The sequence below is a fragment of the Mesocricetus auratus genome, unplaced genomic scaffold, assembly GCF_017639785.1.
Source record: "Mesocricetus auratus isolate SY011 unplaced genomic scaffold, BCM_Maur_2.0 Super-Scaffold_100001, whole genome shotgun sequence".
Lineage (NCBI taxonomy): Eukaryota > Metazoa > Chordata > Mammalia > Rodentia > Cricetidae > Mesocricetus > Mesocricetus auratus.
The window spans coordinates 13710045-13732961 of record NW_024429187.1 but is presented as its reverse complement, the minus strand read 5'-3'; the positions used below and the strand labels follow the sequence as shown (position 1 = coordinate 13732961).

Genomic DNA, 22917 nt, shown 5'->3' with positions numbered 1-22917 from the left:
GCTGCACCCGTTCACTGCCATCTGTGGTCCTCAAGGAACTAAAAGCAAGAGCTTGGTTAATGCCTGCTCTCCTTTGAGAACACAAGCATTCATTCCTCAGGAGGGAGATGCTGTGGAGAGAGATGCTGTGGAGAGAGACGCTGTGGAGAGATGCTGTGGAGAGAGATGCTGTGGAGAGAGACGCTGTGGAGAGATGCTGTGGAGAGATGCTGTGGAGAGATGCTGTGGAGAGATGCTGTGGAGAGAGATGCTGTGGAGAGATGCTGTGGAGAGATGCTGTGGAGAGATGCTGTGGAGAGATGCTGTGGAGAGATGCTGTGGAGAGAGATGCTGTGGAGAGATGCTGTGGAGAGATGCTGTGGAGAGAGACGCTGTGGAGAGATGCTGTGGAGAGAGACGCTGTGGAGAGATGCTGTGGAGAGATGCTGTGGAGAGATGCTGTGGAGAGATGCTGTGGAGAGAGACGCTGTGGAGAGATGCTGTGGAGAGAGACGCTGTGGAGAGATGCTGTGGAGAGAGACGCTGTGGAGAGAGACGCTGTGGAGAGACGCTGTGGAGAGAGACGCTGTGGAGAGAGACGCTGTGGAGAGAGACGCTGTGGAGAGAGACGCTGTGGAGAGAGACGCTGTGGAGAGAGATGCTGTGGAGAGAGACGCTGTGGAGAGAGACGCTGTGGAGAGATGCTGTGGAGAGAGATGCTGTGGAGAGATGCTGTGGAGAGACACTGTGGAGAGATGCTGTGGAGAGAGATGCTGTGGAGAGAGATGCTGTGGAGAGATGCTGTGGAGAGAGACGCTGTGGAGAGATGCTGTGGAGAGATGCTGTGGAGAGACGCTGTGGAGAGAGACGCTGTGGAGAGACGCTGTGGAGAGAGACGCTGTGGAGAGATGCTGTGGAGAGAGACGCTGTGGAGAGACACTGTGGAGAGACGCTGTGGAGAGAGACGCTGTGGAGAGACACTGTGGAGAGACGCTGTGGAGAGAGACGCTGTGGAGAGAGACGCTGTGGAGAGAGATGCTGTGGATAGAGGTTGCTGTGGAGAGATGCTGTGGAGAGATGCTGTGGAGAGAGACGCTGTGGAGAGATGCTGTGGAGAGAGACGCTGTGGAGAGACGCTGTGGAGAGAGACGCTGTGGAGACAGACGCTGTGGAGAGATGCTGTGGAGAGAGACGCTGTGGAGAGACACTGTGGAGAGAGACGCTGTGGAGAGAGACGCTGTGGAGAGATGCTGTGGAGAGAGACGCTGTGGAGAGAGACGCTGTGGAGAGAGACGCTGTGGAGAGAGACGCTGTGGATAGAGGTTGCTGTGGAGAGATGCTGTGGAGAGATGCTGTGGAGAGAGACGCTGTGGAGAGAGACGCTGTGGAGAGAGATGCTGTGGAGAGAGACGCTGTGGAGAGACGCTGTGGAGAGAGATGCTGTGGAGAGATGCTGTGGAGAGAGACGCTGTGGAGAGATGCTGTGGAGAGAGACGCTGTGGAGAGATGCTGTGGAGAGAGACGCTGTGGAGAGAGATGCTGTGGAGAGAGACGCTGTGGAGAGAGACGCTGTGGAGAGAGATGCTGTGGAGAGAGACGCTGTGGAGAGAGACGCTGTGGAGAGAGATGCTGTGGAGAGATGCTGTGGAGAGACACTGTGGAGAGACGCTGTGGAGAGAGACGCTGTGGAGAGATGCTGTGGAGAGATGCTGTGGAGAGATGCTGTGGAGAGAGATGCTGTGGAGAGAGATGCTGTGGAGAGATGCTGTGGAGAGAGATGCTGTGGAGAGAGACGCTGTGGAGAGATGCTGTGGAGAGATGCTGTGGAGAGATGCTGTGGAGAGATGCTGTGGAGAGATGCTGTGGAGAGAGATGCTGTGGAGAGAGATGCTGTGGAGAGAGACGCTGTGGAGGGAGATGCTGTGGAGAGAGACGCTGTGGAGAGAGACGCTGTGGATAGAGGTTGCTGTGGAGAGATGCTGTGGAGAGATGCTGTGAGAGAGACGCTGTGGAGAGATGCTGTGGAGAGATGCTGTGGAGAGAGACGCTGTGGAGAGATGCTGTGGAGAGAGACGCTGTGGAGGAGATGCTGTGGAGAGAGACGCTGTGGAGAGAGATGCTGTGGAGAGAGACGCTGTGGAGAGAGACGCTGTGGAGAGAGATGCTGTGGAGAGATGCTGTGGAGAGAGACGCTGTGGAGAGATGCTGTGGAGAGAGACGCTGTGGAGAGAGATGCTGTGGAGAGATGCTGTGGAGAGAGATGCTGTGGAGAGAGACGCTGTGGAGAGATGCTGTGGAGAGAGATGCTGTGGAGAGAGATGCTGTGGAGAGATGCTGTGGAGAGAGATGCTGTGGAGAGATGCTGTGGAGAGAGACGCTGTGGAGAGATGCTGTGGAGAGAGACGCTGTGGAGAGATGCTGTGGAGAGATGCTGTGGAGAGAGACGCTGTGGAGGGAGACGCTGTGGAGAGAGACGCTGTGGAGAGAGATGCTGTGGAGAGATGCTGTGGAGAGATGCTGTGGAGAGAGACGCTGTGGAGAGATGCTGTGGAGAGAGATGCTGTGGAGAGAGATGCTGTGGAGAGATGCTGTGGAGAGAGACGCTGTGGAGAGAGACGCTGTGGAGAGAGATGCTGTGGAGAGAGACGCTGTGGAGAGACGCTGTGGAGAGAGATGCTGTGGAGAGATGCTGTGGAGAGAGATGCTGTGGAGAGAGACGCTGTGGAGAGATGCTGTGGAGAGAGATGCTGTGGAGAGATGCTGTGGAGAGAGACGCTGTGGAGAGATGCTGTGGAGAGAGATGCTGTGGAGAGATGCGTAGATGCTGTGGAGAGATGCTGTGGAGAGAGATGCTGTGGAGAGATGCTGTGGAGAGAGATGCTGTGGAGAGAGACGCTGTGGAGAGAGATGCTGTGGAGAGAGACGCTGTGGAGAGATGCTGTGGAGAGAGATGCTGTGGATAGAGGTTGCTGTGGAGAGAGACGCTGTGGAGAGATGCTGTGGAGAGAGACGCTGTGGAGAGAGACGCTGTGGAGAGACACTGTGGAGAGACGCTGTGGAGAGAGATGCTGTGGAGAGAGATGCTGTGGAGAGAGATGCTGTGGAGAGATGCTGTGGAGAGAGACGCTGTGGAGAGAGACGCTGTGGAGAGAGATGCTGTGGAGAGAGATGCTGTGGAGAGATGCTGTGGAGAGAGATGCTGTGGAGAGATATGCTGTGGAGAGATATGCTGTGGAGAGAGACGCTGTGGAGAGAGACGTTGTGGAGAGAGATGCTGTGGAGAGATGCTGTGGAGAGACACTGTGGAGAGACGCTGTGGAGAGAGACGCTGTGGAGAGATGCTGTGGATAGAGGTTGCTGTGGAGAGATGCTGTGGAGAGAGATGCTGTGGAGAGAGACGCTGTGGAGAGAGATGCTGTGGAGAGAGATGCTGTGGAGAGAGATGCTGTGGAGAGACGCTGTGGAGAGAGATGCTGTGGAGAGAGATGCTGTGGAGAGAGATGCTGTGGAGAGACGCTGTGGAGAGAGATGCTGTGGAGAGAGAGTGATGTGGAGTGAGATACTGTGGGTTACTCTCTCTGAAGGAACAGAAAGATTTATTGCTCACTGGGCTGCTGGTGCTAAATTCTAGTGTTCCTTCTGAACAAAATCCTTTGAGGACCCCTCTTTAGTCATCAGGGCTGTTGATACAGTTTGGTGACTCAAGATGTTCTCAGTGTACCTGAGGCCCTCGGCACAGCCTTATCACTACAACAACAAAAATATTTATTCCCTCACACAAGTTGGCTTTCTTTGCTTTTATGCTTTGATGATTCTGGGCCCAGGATCACATAAGGAAGACCCTTACCGTATGGTAGCTCTCATTTTCCCAGTGCCAGCTAAAGACCAGACACCTGATTTACCTCTAGTCCCCATTTTCCCCTGCAGAAGGTATTGTTGCACTCAAGGGGGAGTTTTAATCTGGGCAGTAGAGCAAGCATTAAATTTAGAGTAAGACTGTGTTTGTAAATGTAATACCCAAATTTGGTAGATTCAGTATTTACTCAGGAATACAGACGGTCCCTAGTACAGCTAGAAAGTCAGCTAAGCACCCAGCGTGCTCACAACAGGGAACAAAGAAGGAAGGTGAGCTCCACAGGAGGCCAGAGCCAAGATGGCTGCACAGTCCATGCAAGAGCCACTCAACACCTGGACATTTAAGATGACTAGACAGTCTGTAGCCAGTGAGGAGATTTGAAAATAGCCACTTCCAACTGCTGTAGAGACTCAACCTGTGCTTGTAATTCTTCTCACTGAGTCTGACGGTGGCAGTGAAGCCTATAAAGAAGCGTACTTCTGTAAACAAGGGAGCAAAGATAATGCCCTTGGATTCTCTTGATGTCGACTTATATGTCTGTCTCACTTGCTTGTCCAATTTCTTTGAAAGGCACAAGCATCACGATTCCAAAGAAACAGCCCCTACCGAGCCTTGACTCAGATACGCTTGTGTTGGGGGAAGGAGAGGATTACTTCCTTTCTTTGTTTGGAGACTCGAGGAAACTCACTGTGCATTCGTCCCAGACTGAGGATGTGACCAAGCACCTCTCTGTGATCCTTGAAGAAGTTGGCCAGTTCACATCCAGGTACACATTTGAATCACTTCCCATCTCCTGCCGAGGGCCGAGGTCATAGATCAGGAAAAAGCAGAGCTCTGAGCTGTTAGTAGATCCTTTTAGTCACCAAAACCCTAAAGAAGTCCTTGAACTGCAGCCACCTGTGTTCCGAGCTGTCAGAAACAACCGATAGAAGTTTCTAGGGGACCAACCAAGGGATATGAATTTCCCAAAGATTCCAGTTCATAGCGTGTCAGCCGCTTGCTCACACTGAGGCCGTTTACTGCTGGCCAGTAGATCCAGGGTTCTTTCTTCTATCAGTCTTCAGTTCAATACAAGAACAAGGTGAAGCCGGGCGGTGGTGACGGAAGCCTTTAATCCCAGCACTCGGGAGGCAGAGGCAGGCGGATCTCTGTGAGTTCGAGGCCAGGCTGGACCAACAGCCTCCAAAACAAAACAATACAGAGAAACCCTGTCTCGTAAAACAAAAAAAAAAAAAAAAAAAAAAAAGAACAAGGTGATATTTTACACCAGTGATCCCTCTTTACGGTTGTCAGTCTCTATGAACAGGAGTGACCAAGAAGAAAGTCATGATTGGGACTAAAAGGAGCATGGTTGGCCTGTTTCTTAGCCCTCAGTCTATGAAAAGAGTTGATGACACAAAGGCATGCAGACAGGGGAGCACGGGAGAGGGGAGCAGGGGAGAGGGGAGCAGGAGAGCAGGGTGCCAGTTCCCCTTCCGCCATATTTCCAGTCACTCAAGCCCTGTGCGCCGTTGTACTGATAATGGAGGGAACCATTTGAGGATACTCTATCAAAATCAGTGTCTATCATAGTAGAAGTGGTGATTAAGACAAAGGTGTAGAAAGACTTTTTAATACTTCTAAATACAAGTGTGTGCGTGTGCATACGTACACGTGCACACACACTCAGGTACACTATCGCCTCCCTAGATCCTAGCCCTAGCCCCATCAGAGAACCCGCTGGTTCTGTGTGGTTCCCTCTCTTTGGGGAGAGTGTATATAAGCTCAGCCCATTGTGCTCCCATCTGTTAGGCATCGCCACCTGCCATGGATCGATATCTTCAGAAACATTTGTGTTTATCGTGTTCTCGGCTGTCTGGCGTGGGGTAGAAACTCCACTCCCTCCTCTTGTCACAGTTGGGTGTTTTCAGTCAAAGCTGTTGTTTACCGTGTTCTCGGCTGTCTGGCGTGGGGTAGAAACTCCACTCCCTCCTCTTGTCACAGTTGGGTGTTTTCAGTCAAAGCTGTTGTTTACCGTGTTCTCGGCTGTCTGGCGTGGGGTAGAAACTCCACTCCCTCCTCTTGTCACAGTTGGGTGTTTTCAGTCAAAGCTGTTGTTTACCGTGTTCTCGGCTGTCTGGCGTGGGGTAGAAACTCCACTCCCTCCTCTTGTCACAGTTGGGTGTTTTCAGTCAAAGCTGTTGTTTCTTTCCCACCACCACCCACCGTCTCTGGGGATCGCTTTAATATTTGCCAACTGGAAAGAAAAACACAAAGGTTTGTAGGCAAACGGGACATGAAGTAGAGAGGGTGTTAGAGCTCCCACCAGTCACGCATGTGAGCACTGCCTGTATCTGAGCCCTGCTGAGCTTAGCTCCCGTGAGCAGACGTCTCTAAGAGGGCAGCCTGCCCATCTACCCTCCACCTCTACCTGAGCATAGTTTGCTGTCTGCTGCTGCGATAAAACACTCTGACCAAGCAGACCAGGGGAGGAAAGGGTTCATCTGACTTATACTCCAGGTCAGAATCCATCCTCGACGGCTCTCGGAGCAGGAAGGAAAGCGGGAACCATGGTGGAACTCTGCTTGATGGTTCACTCTGGCTCACGCTCACCTGACTCTCCTAGACAGCCCCGGACCATTTCCCCAAGGATTGGTGCTGCCCACAGTGGGCTGAGCCCTCCTACACCCATTAACAATCAAGAAAACACCCCCCAGACACACCCGGAGGCAATCTGATCTCCATCAAGGCTCCACTCTCTGATGACCCTACCCTGCATCAAATTGACAACCAAAGCTGAGTAGTGCTCCCAAGAGGCTTCCTGATTCTTTAGGTCCAGAGTCAGAAGGGGTGAGCTTGGGACTGAGACGGGCTCCGGCCATGATTCCTGCATGGACATCTATTCTCCCATACAACGGGTGAGGCTGCAAAACTCCTCCTGTCCCCAGAGGCCTCTGGTTCAGACTAAGCGCATCACCCTTCCTGGTGGAAGACTGTCCCCACTAGACACCACTGCCACCCCATACACACCCAATTACACACTCAAACGTCACTTGTAGCATTACTGAGACTGTTACAGACAGTCAGGAACTGACCACAAATCACAGAGTGACAGAAACTTGAAAGCCAAAAAGCAGCATGGCACGGTCAGGAAGCCAACACTCCACAGGTTCCCGCTAAAGGAAAGGGATGTGACGTTCGTTTCCTGGTGGTACAGCCTTGTGTCTTCCCCATGTCCTTACAAATTAAATGCATGCCAGAGCTGCAGACAGGAAGATGGGCACATCAGCCTCCACCTTCGGCCCACCAGGATTACAAGCAGAAGCCCCCACTCAGCCAACCAGGATTGCAAGCAGAAGCCTCAAGGCACCTATCCTAGTTAGGACGCATGCAAAGCTCTCAGGGAAGAGAAAGGACAAGGACTGAAGGCTGTGACATCAGATTAGCAGCAGCCTTGGAATTTCCATGTGCCATGTGAAGCATCTGCTGTAGCATTTGGTATCACATTAGAAGGTGAGTCAAGTTCCCTGAACGCAAACAGCCCTCTTCCAGACAGCCCAAGAGTCTTATAGGTGTGCATAAAGACAAAGCTAGGATAATAAAAAAAAACTTCACCTGGCCATACAAGATTTTTTTTAAAGAAGCAACTACAAATATTTGATTATATATGCTATGGCCAACTTATTCACCTACTTAAAAACAAATCTCAAATGGAGACCATTTAGTGAGGCGAGGCAAAGGTAGTCCGAGAAGCAAACATGTGTACTATAAGAAAATTAAAAATGGGCCCCGTGGCTAAGAGCCCTGGCTGCTCCTGTAGAGGGTCCGAGTTTGGCTCCCCCAGAACCCACGTGGCCCTTCACAACCGCCCATGGCTCCAGCCCCAGGTGATCCGGTGCCCTCTTGTGGCCTCTGCGGGCTCCTGCACTCACGTGGCGCACATCATCGGACACAGGCAACCATTTACACACGTAAATACAGCAAATAAATAAAACTTGAAAAATAAAGCCATCCCACCGAGAGAGCTCAGTACCAGTAAGATGAGAATGGTGTCACAGGACCCTGGGATTTGAAAGAAGAGAAAAAAGATGCAGCCACAAATCAGTCAGAGCCGTAAATCCTAACCCAACAGGACAAAAGAGTTGAGGGGATGGGGTCACGGAAGTTCAGAGGGGAGTCTCTGTGAAGCAGCTGCTCACACGCCGGCAGCGGCCGCGTGAAGAGAGGCAGCTGTCTGGAAGAGAGTGCACAGAAGAGCACGCTCATGCCGCCTCTGTCAGGGGCTGGGACTAGAGGGACTGCCCAGGGTCTGGAGACACTCAACAGTTACCCTTTGAAAGTAACAGGCAAGGGCCTGAGCAGTGAGAGACTCTGTCGTGATTGATTTTTAAAGTAGAATCGGCATTTAGGAGGTGTCGAGGACAAGGATAAACCTCAGGTTTCCAATGAGAATGTCAGAGGGTACATCCGGAGGTTAAACAAACTGCGTTGAGCAAGCCTAGTCCCCAGCCACTTCGCGCTGATTCAGCAACACTAATGTGAGCTTGTTTGTCATAAAACTTAGATGGCTGCCAGAAGCAATGTTTTAACAAAACGTTATGCAGAGCCTTAAGTGATCTCTCTGCAGAGTTTAAATATTTGATACCAGAAACTAAGTGAAACCAACAACATGTACAGGAAGGAAAGGTCAATCACAAAACAGATTCCAGAAGCAGGCATAGAAAATGAGATGGTGTAGGCCTCTAAGGATTCAAACAAGCAGTGATTGAACAGTTCTGAGAACTTTGGGACAAGATGAAAATGTCAGCCTAGATCTCCACACTAGAAGTCAAAGAACCAAAGGTGGGCTCTACAAGAAATATCCAGCAGCAGAGCCTGACATTCCCATCCACAGGTTTAACAGTGCTTTGGGTTAGGAGAAGAAATTGTTGATGAAAATATCCAGCCTGAATTATAGAGACTAAGGGGATTAGAACAACATACAGATGAGACTAGAAAGAAATCAAGGGCCGGCAAGATGGCTCAGGAGGGAATGGCACTTGCCACCAAGTGTGAAAGACCTGAGTTTGATCCCTGGTATGCCTGTGATGGGGGGGAAACCAACTCCCATAAACTGTTCTCTGACTTCCACACATATGCAGGTATGAACACATGCGTGCGCACAAACACACACGTATGCACACACACATGAGTAAATGTAGTTAAAAATGAAACTTAAAAATATAATTGTAGCTACTGAAGAATGAGGGTGACCAAGAATGACTATGTGGGTGAACTATTTTGCCAGGAAATAGTCTTTCCCAAACCACTGAAGACAACAAGCCAAAGATTCAACGAACATTGCCAGCTCACAGGACATTAAAGAAACAGGCCAACCAACACAGGTATATTCTAAAGGCTTCTAAAAGAGAATGCTTAAAAATTTAAAGATATCTTCAAAGACCAGACAAAAAGCATTGCCTCAGAGTTGATTGTAGAAGAAGAGGAGAAGGAGGAGGAGGAGAGGAAGAAGGAGAATGAGGAGAAGGAGGAGGAGGAGGAGGGAGATGATGACAAGGGACACTGAAATAAGTCTTCAAAAAGAACATTGGAACCAAACTTGCAGGCCAGATGGGCAGTGTTGTGCGTATTAGTTTTATTCTGCTGCCATAGCAAGTTGCCACCAACTTCGTGACTTAAAATAAGCAAATTAGCACCTCTCTTAGAATACAGTTTATTTGTTAAACATCTGTGTTGTGAGAGAGAGGGGGAGAGGAGGAGACAGAAGAGGGGGAGAGAGAGCACGCATGTAGAGACTGCAGAACAAGCTGTGGGATTCCCCTCTCTCCTTCTACCATGTGGAGTCCAAGGATCAGACTGGGGTTCTCAGGCTTGGCAGCCAGCGCCTTTGCCTGCTGAGTCTCAGCATCTGAGTCTCAGCGTCTGGGCCTTGCTACAGTTGTGTGGGTCATAATCCTGGATTGGTTTGTCTGATTTTTCTTCTTAGAGTTTCACAAAGTCATAGACAAGTGTCAGACACCTGAGCTCCAATCTAAGGCTCAGGGCCACGCTCTTCGAGGTTGTTAGCCAAAGGCAGTTCCTCTGACTTTGGGATTGAGGCCAGCACTTCCTGGCTGGGTGTCGTCGTGGCGTCCTCTCCTGAGGGTTTGTGCGTGGGTCCCTGTACTCACCAGCAGCAGTGTGCCTTACTTAGTTCATCCCTTCTGCTCACCTGGAGTCAGTCCCTAACTTTAAGGACTCCTTGGACTAAGGGCCTATTGAATAGCCTAGGCTAGTCTCTCTCTTAAAACCTGCTTCAGCTGTAGCTGCAAAACCTTTCCTGGTTTTCATTAGCATATTCATGGGTCCCAGGGGTGAAGGGTGGGTGGTACATCTAGGCTACCACAGAGGTCTCAGTGCTCACAACTGTACGGAACTCCAGTAGATCCCCCTCACCCTCTGGTCTCCATGACATGAGACCCCCGAGTGGTGCACACACATTCTATACATGCAGACAAAATACCCGTGCACATAAAGCATTTAAAGAATAGGAAAATCCGCTCTTATTCAGGACATAAAAGCAGCAGCTGTGGGGAGAAAAATTCAAGTCTACTGTATTAGCCATTTCTCGCTGTCACAGAGTAAGTGACATCAGTAGCTCAGGGCAGGAAGTGCTCAGACAGTTTCGGGAGATACGGACTGTCGTGACAGGAAAGCATGTTGGCAGGTGCTGCACAGAGCTGGAGTGCTGCTGGGACCTTCACCTCCTCACAGCCAGGTGGAACTAGAAGCAAGGAGGACATAGTGTAGCCGGGCTACAAACCCCACGGCCACCCGCAGTGGCCCACTTCCTCCAGCGAGGCCCACACTGTAAAGGTTCCACAACCTCACCAAACAGCGCCACCCGCTGGAGGACACATGTCCTAACACGCAAGCCAGTGGGGGACAGTTCATATCCAAACCATAGCATGTACTAAAAGAAAGGGAGTTGTAGCCTCTCCTTTTGGGATGTATGTGCACATGTTAAACATTATGCCATCAATCAGTAATGAGAATGCAAAGCAGCCTGTAGAAAAGTGAGTTAAATGGTATGGAATAGCAGTTCACCAAAAAGGAAAACTAAGTGGCCAAATCAGGGGACCAAACGGAAATAATGAGACGTTTTGTACTCTTGGTGCTAAAAAAGCTGACTTGTCTCAAATGGAAGGGTTGGCAAGCATGTGGGCAGCAGGGACAGCATTTGTGTTGGCCCTGAGAGGTGTGTGCAGTCACGTGCTCTCTCAAGGAATTCTGCCTGGTAACAGCTCAAGCCTGAGGTAAGAAGCGTGGATACGGAATGTAAGAAACTGAGAGACTAGGCAGGATGCTGCCATGCTGGGAAGTTGGTTCAGTCTCTGGGAGGAAGTCACAGTTTCCGGCGGAAACGTGGCAGTGTCAGGCTGGGTGCGCACAGAGATTGTTCTGGGAGCTAAAGGGAGAGCAATTCAAAGCGAGGGAGTGGGGGGGAGACTGGAGAAACCAGTTAGGGTGCTGTGACAGCGTCACACAGAGATAAGAGCCTGCTACAGAGGCGGTCACACAGACAAGCAGAAGGGCATGGATGGAGGAAGCTGGCTGGCGGAGTGTGGTCGCGGGAAGTCTGGAGGTGAAGAGGACAGGAATGCCATGCCAGCTCTCGGCAGTGGCACGGTTCAGTTCACAACTGGTCAGAGCTACCACCAGGGACGTGCAGGCAGCTGTTCCTGTAGGGTCTGTAAGAGTTACTCCGTGACCACCTGCAGTCTGGGGCCTCCCAGGTGAGGCCAGCCAGACCAGCCAAACCAGCAAGTTCTTCATCCAGCAAGAGCTCCTGCCTCAGTGGATAAGGTGAAGCATGATCAATGGAGACAGCCAACATCAACCTCAGGCCTCTGCATGCAAATACACGTGCCTCCCACACATGAGCATGCAAACTCATACACACGCACGCCATAGACATGTGTGTACACAAACTCATACACACACACGCCATAGACATGTGTGTACACAAAGAAATTATTTTTCAGATTCCCATAACTTTTTCAATTTGTTGGTATAGATAAGAGATTGTGAGGAGGCTGGGCGTGGGTGTCGCATGCCTTTAATCCCAGCACTCGGGAGGCAAAGGTAGGCGGATCTCTGTGAGTTTGAGGCCAGCCTAGTCTACAGAGCAAGTTCCAGGACAGCCTCCAAAACAATACAGAGAAACCCTGTCTCGAAAAAAAAAATTGTGGGGAAATAGGGACTAAGCATTGCAGGTGTGTTTTTGTCAAGTAGCTCGCATGCAAGCAGGATGAGTTATTGCAATCAACTGAGACACATCGCTGCTGTTTCTAACCAACACAGGGAAGTCATGACCTTCTGGTGTGTTGCAGGTGACACTCTATGACATGCAGATGTGTAACTGACTAGCACGTATTGTAGCATACTACAATACCATTGAGAAGCAAAAACATCATTGTATGTGTACATAATGTCACCATTCAGAATTATTTTGAGCTCACTGTGGCTATTTATCATCATGGTCACTTTTTCAAGAAAGAACCATGTGCTTTGACTTTTGATGTCTGTGGTTTAAGATTTACTATTTTTTATGTGCATGCGTGGGTGTCTGCATATATGACTGTGTACCATGTGCATGTGGTATCCTTGGAGGCCAGGAGAGGGCGTCAGATCCTCTGGAACTGGAGTCATTGGAGGTTGTGAGTTGTTGTGTGTGTTCTGGAAACCAAAGCCTGGTTCTCTGAAAGAGCAGCAAATGCTCTTAGCCAGTGAGCCAGCCCCAGCCCCTTGATCTCCTTTTGGGTGTTTGATGTCACAGTGGCTTCTATTGAGAGTAGGACATAGAGAAAACCATGATCACATTTTCCCGTAACACTTATGCCCGGGCACATAAGCACATTTTAGGTTTCCTTTGTTTTATGTAAAATGGTCAATACTAACTACTGTTCTGATAATGGTCAGAACCAATAGTGCAAGCCATTTTCCTTAGGTTGCAAAATGCAGAAGTTCTTGGGGCTGGAGAGATGGCTCAGTGGTTAAGAACTCCGGCTGCTCTTCCAGAGGTCCTGGGTTCAGTTTCTCTCACCTACATGGCAGCTCAGTACTGTCTGTAACCTGAGTTCCAGGGGATCCAGTGCTCTTTTCTGACCTCTGTGAGTACTACACATATGTAGTGCACAGACATGCATGCCAGCAAAACACACACACACACACACACACACACACACAAATAAAACTAAATTATTACAAAAACCTACAGGTTCCATTCATAGCTTACCTACTCATTATTTGGGCTCTATTTCATGAGGGGGCTCTCATGAGGCCTTAGCTAGCTCGTAACTTGCTGCATAGACTAGACTGACTTGTACTTGTGATACTCCTGCCTCTGTGTTCTCGGTGCTGAGATTACAGGCAGGCGCCATATTACTATGTACCAAAGACATTTCTATCCAAACCCACCTTGCATTTCTTGTTTTCTAGTTTTCTTGAAGACATTAAAATAGTTGATGTAAATGTCAAGGGCTTGTTTGTGAGGCTCGTTAATTCTTCCACTGACAAAGAGATGGAGATTGGGAACCACATTCTCCAACAGAACGTGAATGGACGTGCCATTTCCTTGTACCGATTCCCCCCCAACATCACAATGCAGGCCAACTCCACAGTGACGGTAAGTATGGTCTGGAACCACCATAAACTAGGAGTGCCATCAGCTGGGAACACCGCAAGCTGGGAACACCTCGAGCTGGGAACACTGTGAGTTGGGAATACCAGGAGCTGAGAACACAATGGTGTGTGAATAGCAATTTGGATACCATGATAAGATACAATGTCCCGGGAATACCTTGAGCTGGAAATAGTGCAGACTGGGAACACGGTGAGCTGAGGATGTGTTGAGCTGGGGATACCTTGAAGCAGAAGTGCCATGTGTTACTGTCACAGTGCATTGAGAGTGTAGGAGTGCCGGGAGCTGAGAACAGCTGAGTTGGGAATACAGCATTCTGGGAAAACTGTGAGCCAGGGGTGTCAGGATCTAAGGACGCAGCAAGTCACGAATACCATGAGCTAAAACGCAGCAAGTCGGGAGCACCATGTGGTGGGAACGCCACAGCCTGTCCAGGGTCTGAGAACATGGTGAGCTGGGGACGCCGTGAACTGAGACTATGTTGTGCATTGGGATGCTATCAGCCAGGAGTATAGGAGGAACTGTGAGCCAGGGCTGCCTTGATCTGAGCTCCATGAGCAGGGAGTACCATGAGATAATACGGTGAGTCTGGGGACACCAGGAGCTGGGAACACGGTAAACCGGGAACGTTGTGAGTTGGCAATAAATATCAGGGCCAGGCTCGAATAGGGAAAGCTCCCTCTGCAGTCGGCCTATAGCTTAGCACAAGTGGCCTTTAGACACTGGCCTTTTTACTGAATGTGACCTTTGTGATTTATGGTGACGTGGGCAAATGCCCACACATCAGTCTCTGCAGCTCTCTTCAGGTCAGGATGCAGTCTTATTCAGGCTTGTCCCCTAGCTATGACAGTGAACGTCCTAAGTCCCTAAACTAAGAAAGCACTTTCTTAAAAGACAAGCGAAGAGACTGTTGGCTCAGAGAGCAGGAGCTAACTCAGTTCTCCATTTGGACTGTGTCTCTCTGAGCCTGGGGTGCTCAGTCCTTGACAGTAGAGTAGATTATGTTTGTTTTGCATGACATTGAGATAAGACCTTGTCATTTATAAATTCACATTTGAGAACAGTAAAATCAAGATACAAAAAACAGGGAAAAAATCCTCAAAGATATGCCGGTAAGTTTACCGTGTGCAGTTGGGCTGCATTTTGTGGAATCCTGGGTTGCTGGAAGCCCCCATACCATGGACTGGGCAGTAGTCTAACCTGCGTTGCATCTCTGTGTTCCATTATACTTCAAAACAACTTAGAAGCACAGAAGCCTTTGTAGCCCGGGGCCTTGGGAGGCTGCGGCACAAGGAGCTCCAGCCCAGCCCAGGCAAATGCAAGGACTTCCCCACCTTTAATGACACTGAAAACCCTATCCGTGCAGAAAGATTAATGACAGTGACATCTGTGGATCTAAGTGGAACCCCAGTGGCATTTGTCAGCAACACACTGCTTTCTCCAAGGTGTGGGCAGCAGCATCAGAAGCACAGTCCCAGCCACCAACCGACTTCGTTTGGGAGGAACAGAACAGGTTCCGATCCAGTCCGGACTGCACGACCATCCTGTGCAAACCCCACGGTGAGGTGAGTGTCAGGGTCAGAGGCTGTTGCCAGTGGCCTGCCGTGTGTACATCTAGCTCTGCTCTGTCCTCACACTCTGAAAACCGTGACTAGAGTCACCCCGAAAGGCCGCAGCACCTGGGGCAGACAACAGCTGCCCCTCCCCACCGTGCTCACAGCTGGCCAGCAGGAGCCGTGCCGTCCTGCAGGCTGCCGCAGATTCAGAGTCAGTGTCACGACCCTGGAAGTGTGGGGTAAGGATGGCACTGGACACGGCCCGCTCTGGTCAGCTGTTTGTCCAGATTATTTCTTGGGGTTCTTGTGTATTCTCTTGGCTGAACTGTGCACCAGGAATTCAGCATACAGGCTTGATCTCTGCGCTCAGGAGGCCCACAAGCTAACGGAAGGGCTTATGCTCTTAATTTGAAATGACCGTCTTTTATGCAGATAAGACTAGATATGTTAAAATCTGTCATTCTTTTCCAATGCTTGGCACTTTTATGTTTTCTTTGGTATGATACTAGCACAATTATATACCCAAGAATATACCAGTAGGATTTAACCTCTTTATGAGAGCCAAACACTATTTGTTTTTCAAAATGCTCTTCAGGTTTTTCTTTAGATCTTGTCTTTAATTCTTATCCTCTGGCAAATTTACTATGCCACAGAACTATTCACCCCACACTGTGCTGGCCAGAATATGCGTTTTCTTCTCCCTCTATTACACAGCTGTACTGGGTACTGGAGTGAGTTTTTAAAGATTTTATTTCATTTGTGAGTGTATGCTGTGTACGTGAATGTGTGCTATGTGAGTGTGTGCTATGTGCATGGTATATGTATGTGACTATGTGTGTATGTGTGTGCTGTGTGTGTATCAGTATGTGCTGTGTGTGCTGTGTGTGTAAGTGTGTGATACGTGTGTATGTATGTGCTCTGTGTGTGTATGTGAGTGTGTGATGCATGTGTATGTATGTGTTCTGTGTGTATGTGTGCTGTGTGGTGTATATGAGTCTGTGTGCTGTGTGTGAGAGTGTGTGTTGTGTGAGTGTATGAGTAAGTGCTATAGTGTATGTGAGCTGTATGTGTATGAGTATGTGCTCTATGTGTGCTGTGTGTGTGTGTGTGTGTGTGTGTGTGTGTGTGCCCACAGAGTAATGAAGAGTGTGTCATATTCTCTAGAGTTGAAAGTTCCAGGTGACTGTGAGCCACCTGGTGTGGATGCTGGGAACTGAACCTGGGTCCTCTTGAGGGGCAGCAGTCTAATCTGCTGAGCCATCTCTCCAGCCCATTGATGTGCTTAGGATTGGGAACTAACTAGACCCATTTTTACTCAGACTTCCATGTCTTTATGGATTTAAATTGAATTTTGTAATACTTGTAATAATTTTTGCTGGATGTAAAAATAAGGATATGTAATCCAAGTGACTTACGCAGTCTCCTGAGATATCAGCAGCAAAACCCAAATTAAGATGGATAGTTGACCAATCAAATAGGCAGAATAAGCAAGCTGGTGTAGCTACCCTAATATCTATCAATAGACTTCAGGCTACAATTAATCAAAGGGGATGGAGTACATTTCACACTCATCAAAGGAAAACTCCACCAAGATGATGTCTCGATTCTGAACATCTATACCCTAAATACAAGGACACCCACACCTGTAAAAGAAGCATTGCTAAAGCTAAAATTACATATCAAACCCCACATATTAATAGTGGGAGACTTCGACCATCCACTTTCACCAATGGATAGGTCATACAGACAGAAAGTAAACAGAGAAATAACAGAACTAACAGATTGTCTAAGAACATCTCACCCAAACACACAAAAAGAATATACATTCTTCTTGGCACCTCATGGAACCTTCTCCAAAACTGACTCCATAACAAAATGAGTCTCCACAGATACAGAAAATTGGAACACCCCTGTATCTTATCAGATCACCACTGACTAACATTGGAATTTAACAATAGCACAAACTACAGAAAGCCTACAAACTTGTGGAAATGAAACAACTCTCAGCTGAAATACCACTGGATCAAGAAAGAAAGAAATTAAAGACTTCCTAGAATTCAATGAAAATGAATGCGCAGCATACCCAAACTTATGGGACACAATGAAATCAATGCTGAGAGGAAAATCCATAGCACTAGGTACCCTCATAAAGAATTTGGAGACAGTTCATACTGACAGCATACCTGAAAGCTCTAGAACAACAACAACAACAAAAAAATCAAACACACCCTGGAGGAGTAGACAGCAGGAAATAATCAAATTGAGGGCTGAAATCAATAAAATAGAAACAGGACAATACAAATAACCAATGAAACAAAGAGTTGTTTCTTTGAGAAAATCAACAAGATAGACAAACCCTTATCCAATCTAACTAAAAAGCAGAGAGAGAATATCCAAATTAACAAAATCATAAATGAAAAGGGGAACATAACAGACAATGAGGAAATCCAGAGAATCATTAGACCATACTTCAAAAACCTGTACTTCACAAAATTGGAAAATCTAAAAGAAATGGACAAATTTCTTGAGAGATACCACATACCAAAATTAAACCAAGATCAGATAAACAATTTAAATGGAACTATAACTCCCGGAACCAGATGGTTTCAGCACAAAATTCTACCAGACTTGCAAAGAAGAGCTAATACTGGTAATTTTTTCCATACTTTTTTTAAAATTTAGGTTAGAAACAATCTTGTTTCACATGTCAATCCCAGCTCCCTCTCCCTCCCCTCCGCCCCTGCCCTCCCCACCAGGTCCCCCAGTCCCACACCCAATCTCCACTCTGATCCCCAGGGAGGGTGAGGCCCTACATTGTGGATCTCCAGTAACTGTCATTTCATCCAGGGCAGGGCCTAGGCCCTCACCCTAGAGTCCTGGCTGAGAGAGCCTCCCATATTGTGGCATGGGCACTCAAAGTCTAAATTATTCCGTAATATAAAAACATAAGAAACATTGCCAAATTCTTTCTATGAGACCGGTCACCCTGATACTCAAACCGCATAGACACAACAAAGAAAGAGAACTGCAGAACATTTTCCTTCATGAGCATTGATGCAAAAATACTGCCAAACCAAATTCAAGAATGCATCAAAAAGATCATCCAGCATGATCAAGTGAGCTGTATCCCAGAGATGCAGGGATGGTTCAATATGTGAAAATCTGTCGATGTAATCCACCATATAAACAAACTGAAAGAAAAAAAACCCACATGATCATCTCATTAGATTCTGAAAAAGCATTTGAAAAAATCCAACATCTCTTTCTGATAAAAGTCTTAGATCAGGGATACAAAGAACATACCTAAATATAATTAAAGCAATATACAGCAAGCCAACAGTCAATATCAAATTAAATAGAGAGAAACTTAAAGCAATTTCACTGAAATCAGGAAAAAGACATGACTGTCCACTCTCTCCATATGTATTCAATGTAGCACTTGAAGTTCTAGCTTGAGCAATAAGACAACAAAAGGAGATCATGGGGATACAAATTGGAAAAGAAGAAGTCAAACTTTCATTATTTGCAGACGGCATGATAGTTTACATAAGAGACCCAAAAAATTCTACCAGGGAACTCCTACAGCTGATAAACACCTTTAGTGAAGAGACTGGATATAAGATTAACTCAGACAGGGCTAGAGAGATGTCTCAGCTGTTAAAGGCTAGGCTCACAACCAAAAATATAAGAGTAACTCAAAAAATCAGTAGCCCTCCCATATACAAATGATAAAAGGGCTGAGAAATAAATCAGGTAAACAATACCCTTCACAATAGCCACAAAAAATATAAAATATATTGGTGTAACTCTAACCAAGTAAGTGAAGGACCTGTCTGACAAGAATTTCAAGTCTCTGAAGAAAGAAATTGGAGAATATAATAGGGGATAGAAAGATGTCTCATGCTCATGGATCAGTAGGATTAACATAGTAAAAAGGCAATCTTACCAAAATCAATCTACAGATTCAATGCAATCCCCATCAAAATTCCAGGGCAATTCTTTATAAAAGTTGAAGCAACAATACTCAGCTTCTTATGGAAAAGCAAAAAACAAAACAAAACAAAAACAGGATTGCTAAAACAATCCTGTACAATAAAGGAACTGGTGGAGGTATCATCATCCCTGATCTCAAGATCTTCTACAGAGCTATAGTAATAAAAACAACATGGTATTGGCATGAAAACAGACATATTGATCAATTGAATAAAATGAAAGACCCAGACATAAATTCACATGCCTATGGATACAATTTTTTTGGACAGAGAAGCCAAAACTATTCAATGGAGGAAAGAAAATATCTTCAACAAATGATGCTGGCTTAACTCATGTGGAAATCAAGATTCACTAGACTCAGTACAGGCTAAGTAAAGTTTATTCAGGGAGAATGCACTTACACAAGAGGTGGGTGACCACCACAGGTTCCAGCACCAAGGATCCTCCCAGGCTGTTTCCCATGACCCAACCAGCAGCAAGAGATGGCTCTGGCGTCCTCAACCCCAGATCTAGTCCTCTCCTCCATCATGTCCTCACCTGTGATGACACCCAAATGGGCATGGTCAGTACTACAGGTATGAGTAGGGATGTATACCTCACTACAGAATGGTGGCATGTAGAAGAATGCAAATAGATCCATATCTGTCACCCTGCAGAAAACTCAAGTCCAAGTGGATCAAGACCTCTACATCAAACCAGATACACTGAACCTGACAGAAGAGAAAGTGGGCAATAGCATTTAACACATTGACATGGGGGACCACTTCCTGAATAGAACACCGGTAGCATAGACACTAAGAACAACAATCAACAAATGGGACCTTCTGAAACTGAAACGCTTCTGTAAGGCAAAGGACAGTGTCAATAGGACAAAACGGCAGCCTATGGAATGGGGAAGGATCTTCATCAACCCCACATCAGACAGACATTAAAAAAAACAAACAATCCAATTAAAAATGGGGTGCAAACCTGAACAGAATTCTCAATAAAAAGAATATTAAATGGCAGAGAAACACGAAAACAAGTGTCCATCATTCTTAGCCATCAGTGAAATGCAAATCAAAACAACTCTGAGATTTCACCTTACTTCTGTCAGAATGGCTAAGATCAAAACCACAAATGACAGCTTATGCTGGAAAGGATGTGGAGTAAGGGGAATACTTCTCTATTACTGGTGGGAATGCAAACTTGTACAACCACTTTGGAAACCAATATGGTAGTTTCTCAGAAAATTTGGAATCAATCTACCTCAAGACCCAGCTCCTAGGGACATACCAAAGGATGTCCAATCATACCATGAGGACACTTGCTCAACTATGTTCGTAGCAGCTTTATTTGCAACAGCCAGAACCTGGAAACAACCTGGATGCCCTGCAACCAAAGAATGGATGAAGAATTACTCAGCTGTTTGAAAAAAAGTGACATCAGGAAATTTGAAGGAAAATGGATGGAGCAGGAAAAAAAATCAAGTAAGGTGACTCAGGCCCAGAAGACAGATGTGGCACAGGCTCACTCACAAGTAGATATTAGCTATAAAGTAAAGGATAACCATGCTACAATCCACAGACCCAGAGAGCCTAGGTAACAAAGAAAGTCCAAGGGCAGGGAAGGGGAAACAGGAGATCTAGTGGGTGGACTGGGGGAGGGTGGGCATGGGAACTTGAGAGATCAGATTGGGGTGGGTGGAAGGGGAGAATGCTGAAAGAGATGACTGGAAAGGGGGGATTTATGGAGTCCCTGATGCAAGGGAAACTTGCAGAGTCTACAATAATGGCCCCAGCTATGACTCCTGGCAGCAGTAGATGCAGAGCCTGATCTGGCCACCCCTGTGATCAGATTGGTGACTGCCCTGGTTGTCATCAGAGAACCTTCATCCAGTGACTGATGGAAGCAGATTCGGAGACCCACGGCTAAAAATTGGACTGAAATTGGAGAATCCTGCTGAGGAAAGTAAGGAAGAATTTTAGGAAACAGGAATGAGGGACATCAGAGGAAACCCCACAGAAATGGCTAGCCTGGCTCATGGGAACTCACAGAGTCTGAACCAACAACCAGGGAGCCTACCTGGGACTGTCCTAGGCTGATTCTAGAATTTATAAAAAGTATAATAACCAGTTTATTAAGGGGTGCAATGAAAAGACAAAGTCAAGAAAGCAGAGCTGACCCAGCCACTGCTTGGTGTCCCACCACGCCAAGCACTCGCCAGAGCGACAGAGCGAGAGAGCGAGAGTGAGTCTCCACTCCAGTTTATCAGTGACCACGTAGCAGACAAGGCCATGCACTAAAGCTTGCTGCCCCAAGGCTATTGGTGGAATGAGTTCCCACAACACTTTCTTTTTTTGTCTAAATAAGGAGGTTCTAAGTCTAATACAAAACTATATACAATAGGAACAATTATCAAGTATTGTCCAGGGGTAAGAAAGGGTAATAACATACACAAAAACAGAACTACAACCGACAAGAACATCAAGCAAGAAACCCATACTAAATGTCCAGGCTATAGGTAAATGGCAAATAACAGAGATTATCACTACAGCTGTCCTATCCTTAGGAGTCTAAGTCTTGTACCTAATATACTTTAGCTAAAATATGAGAGAATAACACCTGTGACTGTCTAGTCTTCAACCCCATCAAAGACCTGAGGAGGAAAATAATATTATCTGAGTAAGCTGGAAGTACAAGCAAGTAACTTCCGAGAGATGCAAAAAATGACAGAAACAGCTGGGTACCTGGGTACCTGGACAGTCACCCAGAGTCTCTCTGCAATGTTGGGGCAGCCAACTGTGACTGCAGGCCTAGAGTATCTGACCAACCATTTTCAGAAGCAGGAAAACTTGAAAGACTGCCCTACCTTGTCTTGGCAAGGTCAGCAGTCATTTTTCCTTGAGTTCTGGTTGTCCAGATTGGACAGCGCGCTTACTGTCAGCAGTTGAGGCAAGGGAAAGTACTTTGTTCAATAGGCCAGTTTTGCCAAGAAGAACACAAGCTCTATATGGAGCGCCCTCAATGCCCAACATCCCCTCAGGAATAGACCAGTGCTGCCAGGAGTGGTCATGTCTCACGTTAACAGAGTTCTCCAGTATTAAAACATTTTAATGCCGTGTTCTGTAGGTCTTTGAAGTATTTGAAGATTGTCTATCTATGTGGAGTACATCTCTATGCATATAGAGAACCTAACTAATATAAGTATGATAAACGTGGCTGACTATTAACCTGTACTTCTTAATAACCTGTATAACTTAAAGACTAAGGCTAGCTCAGCGTGAGACCCTTAATCTCAGGGTCCTGGGTTTGAACCCACCACGTTGGTGCCAGGTGATAGAAGAATTTACAAAACGTATGATAACCAACTTATTAAGGGGCACGGTGGAAAGGCAAACTCAAGAATGCAGAGCAAAGCAGAAGCTGCCACCGATCCCATATGGCCTCTCCACCACTTAATGTCCCAACATGCCAAGCACAGGCTAGAGCCACAGATTGAGAGCACACTTCCACTCCAGCTTATCAGTATCACCTCGCAGACAAGGCCACGCCCTAGAGTTTACTACCCCGAAGTTATTGGGGCACCCTCTGCATCTGTGTGACAATTGTGTAGCTTGGTCTATCTGTGGGACTCCTGGCAGTGGGGGCGGTGCTTTGTCTGGCTCTAGGGAACCTATTCCTCACACTGGATTGCCGTGCCCAGGCTGAGTGAAGGGGGAGGTGCTTGATTTCCCTTGCTTTACTCATGCCCATGGGATGCCTGCCCCTTTCTGAGCAAATACTGAGGAGGAGTAGAATGAAGGGGTCAGAGGGAGGCTGGGGGAGGGGAGAAAAGGAAAGAGGGAGGCTTTGGTCAGGATGTAAAATTATTTTTTTAAAAAAAGTGATGC

General features: G+C 47.3%; 1 protein-coding gene across 1 annotated transcript in view; it reads left to right on the top strand.

The window, feature by feature from the left end:
• Positions 1-22917, top strand: part of Lmntd1 (lamin tail domain containing 1) — a 46131-nt gene that overhangs the window by 4167 nt on the left and 19047 nt on the right. The window contains exons 4-6 of the mRNA XM_040743599.1: positions 4406-4601; positions 13295-13481; positions 14942-15061. Of these exons, the coding sequence (XP_040599533.1) occupies positions 4406-4601; positions 13295-13481; positions 14942-15061 (503 nt within the window). The remainder of the gene's footprint in view (positions 1-4405; positions 4602-13294; positions 13482-14941; positions 15062-22917) is intronic.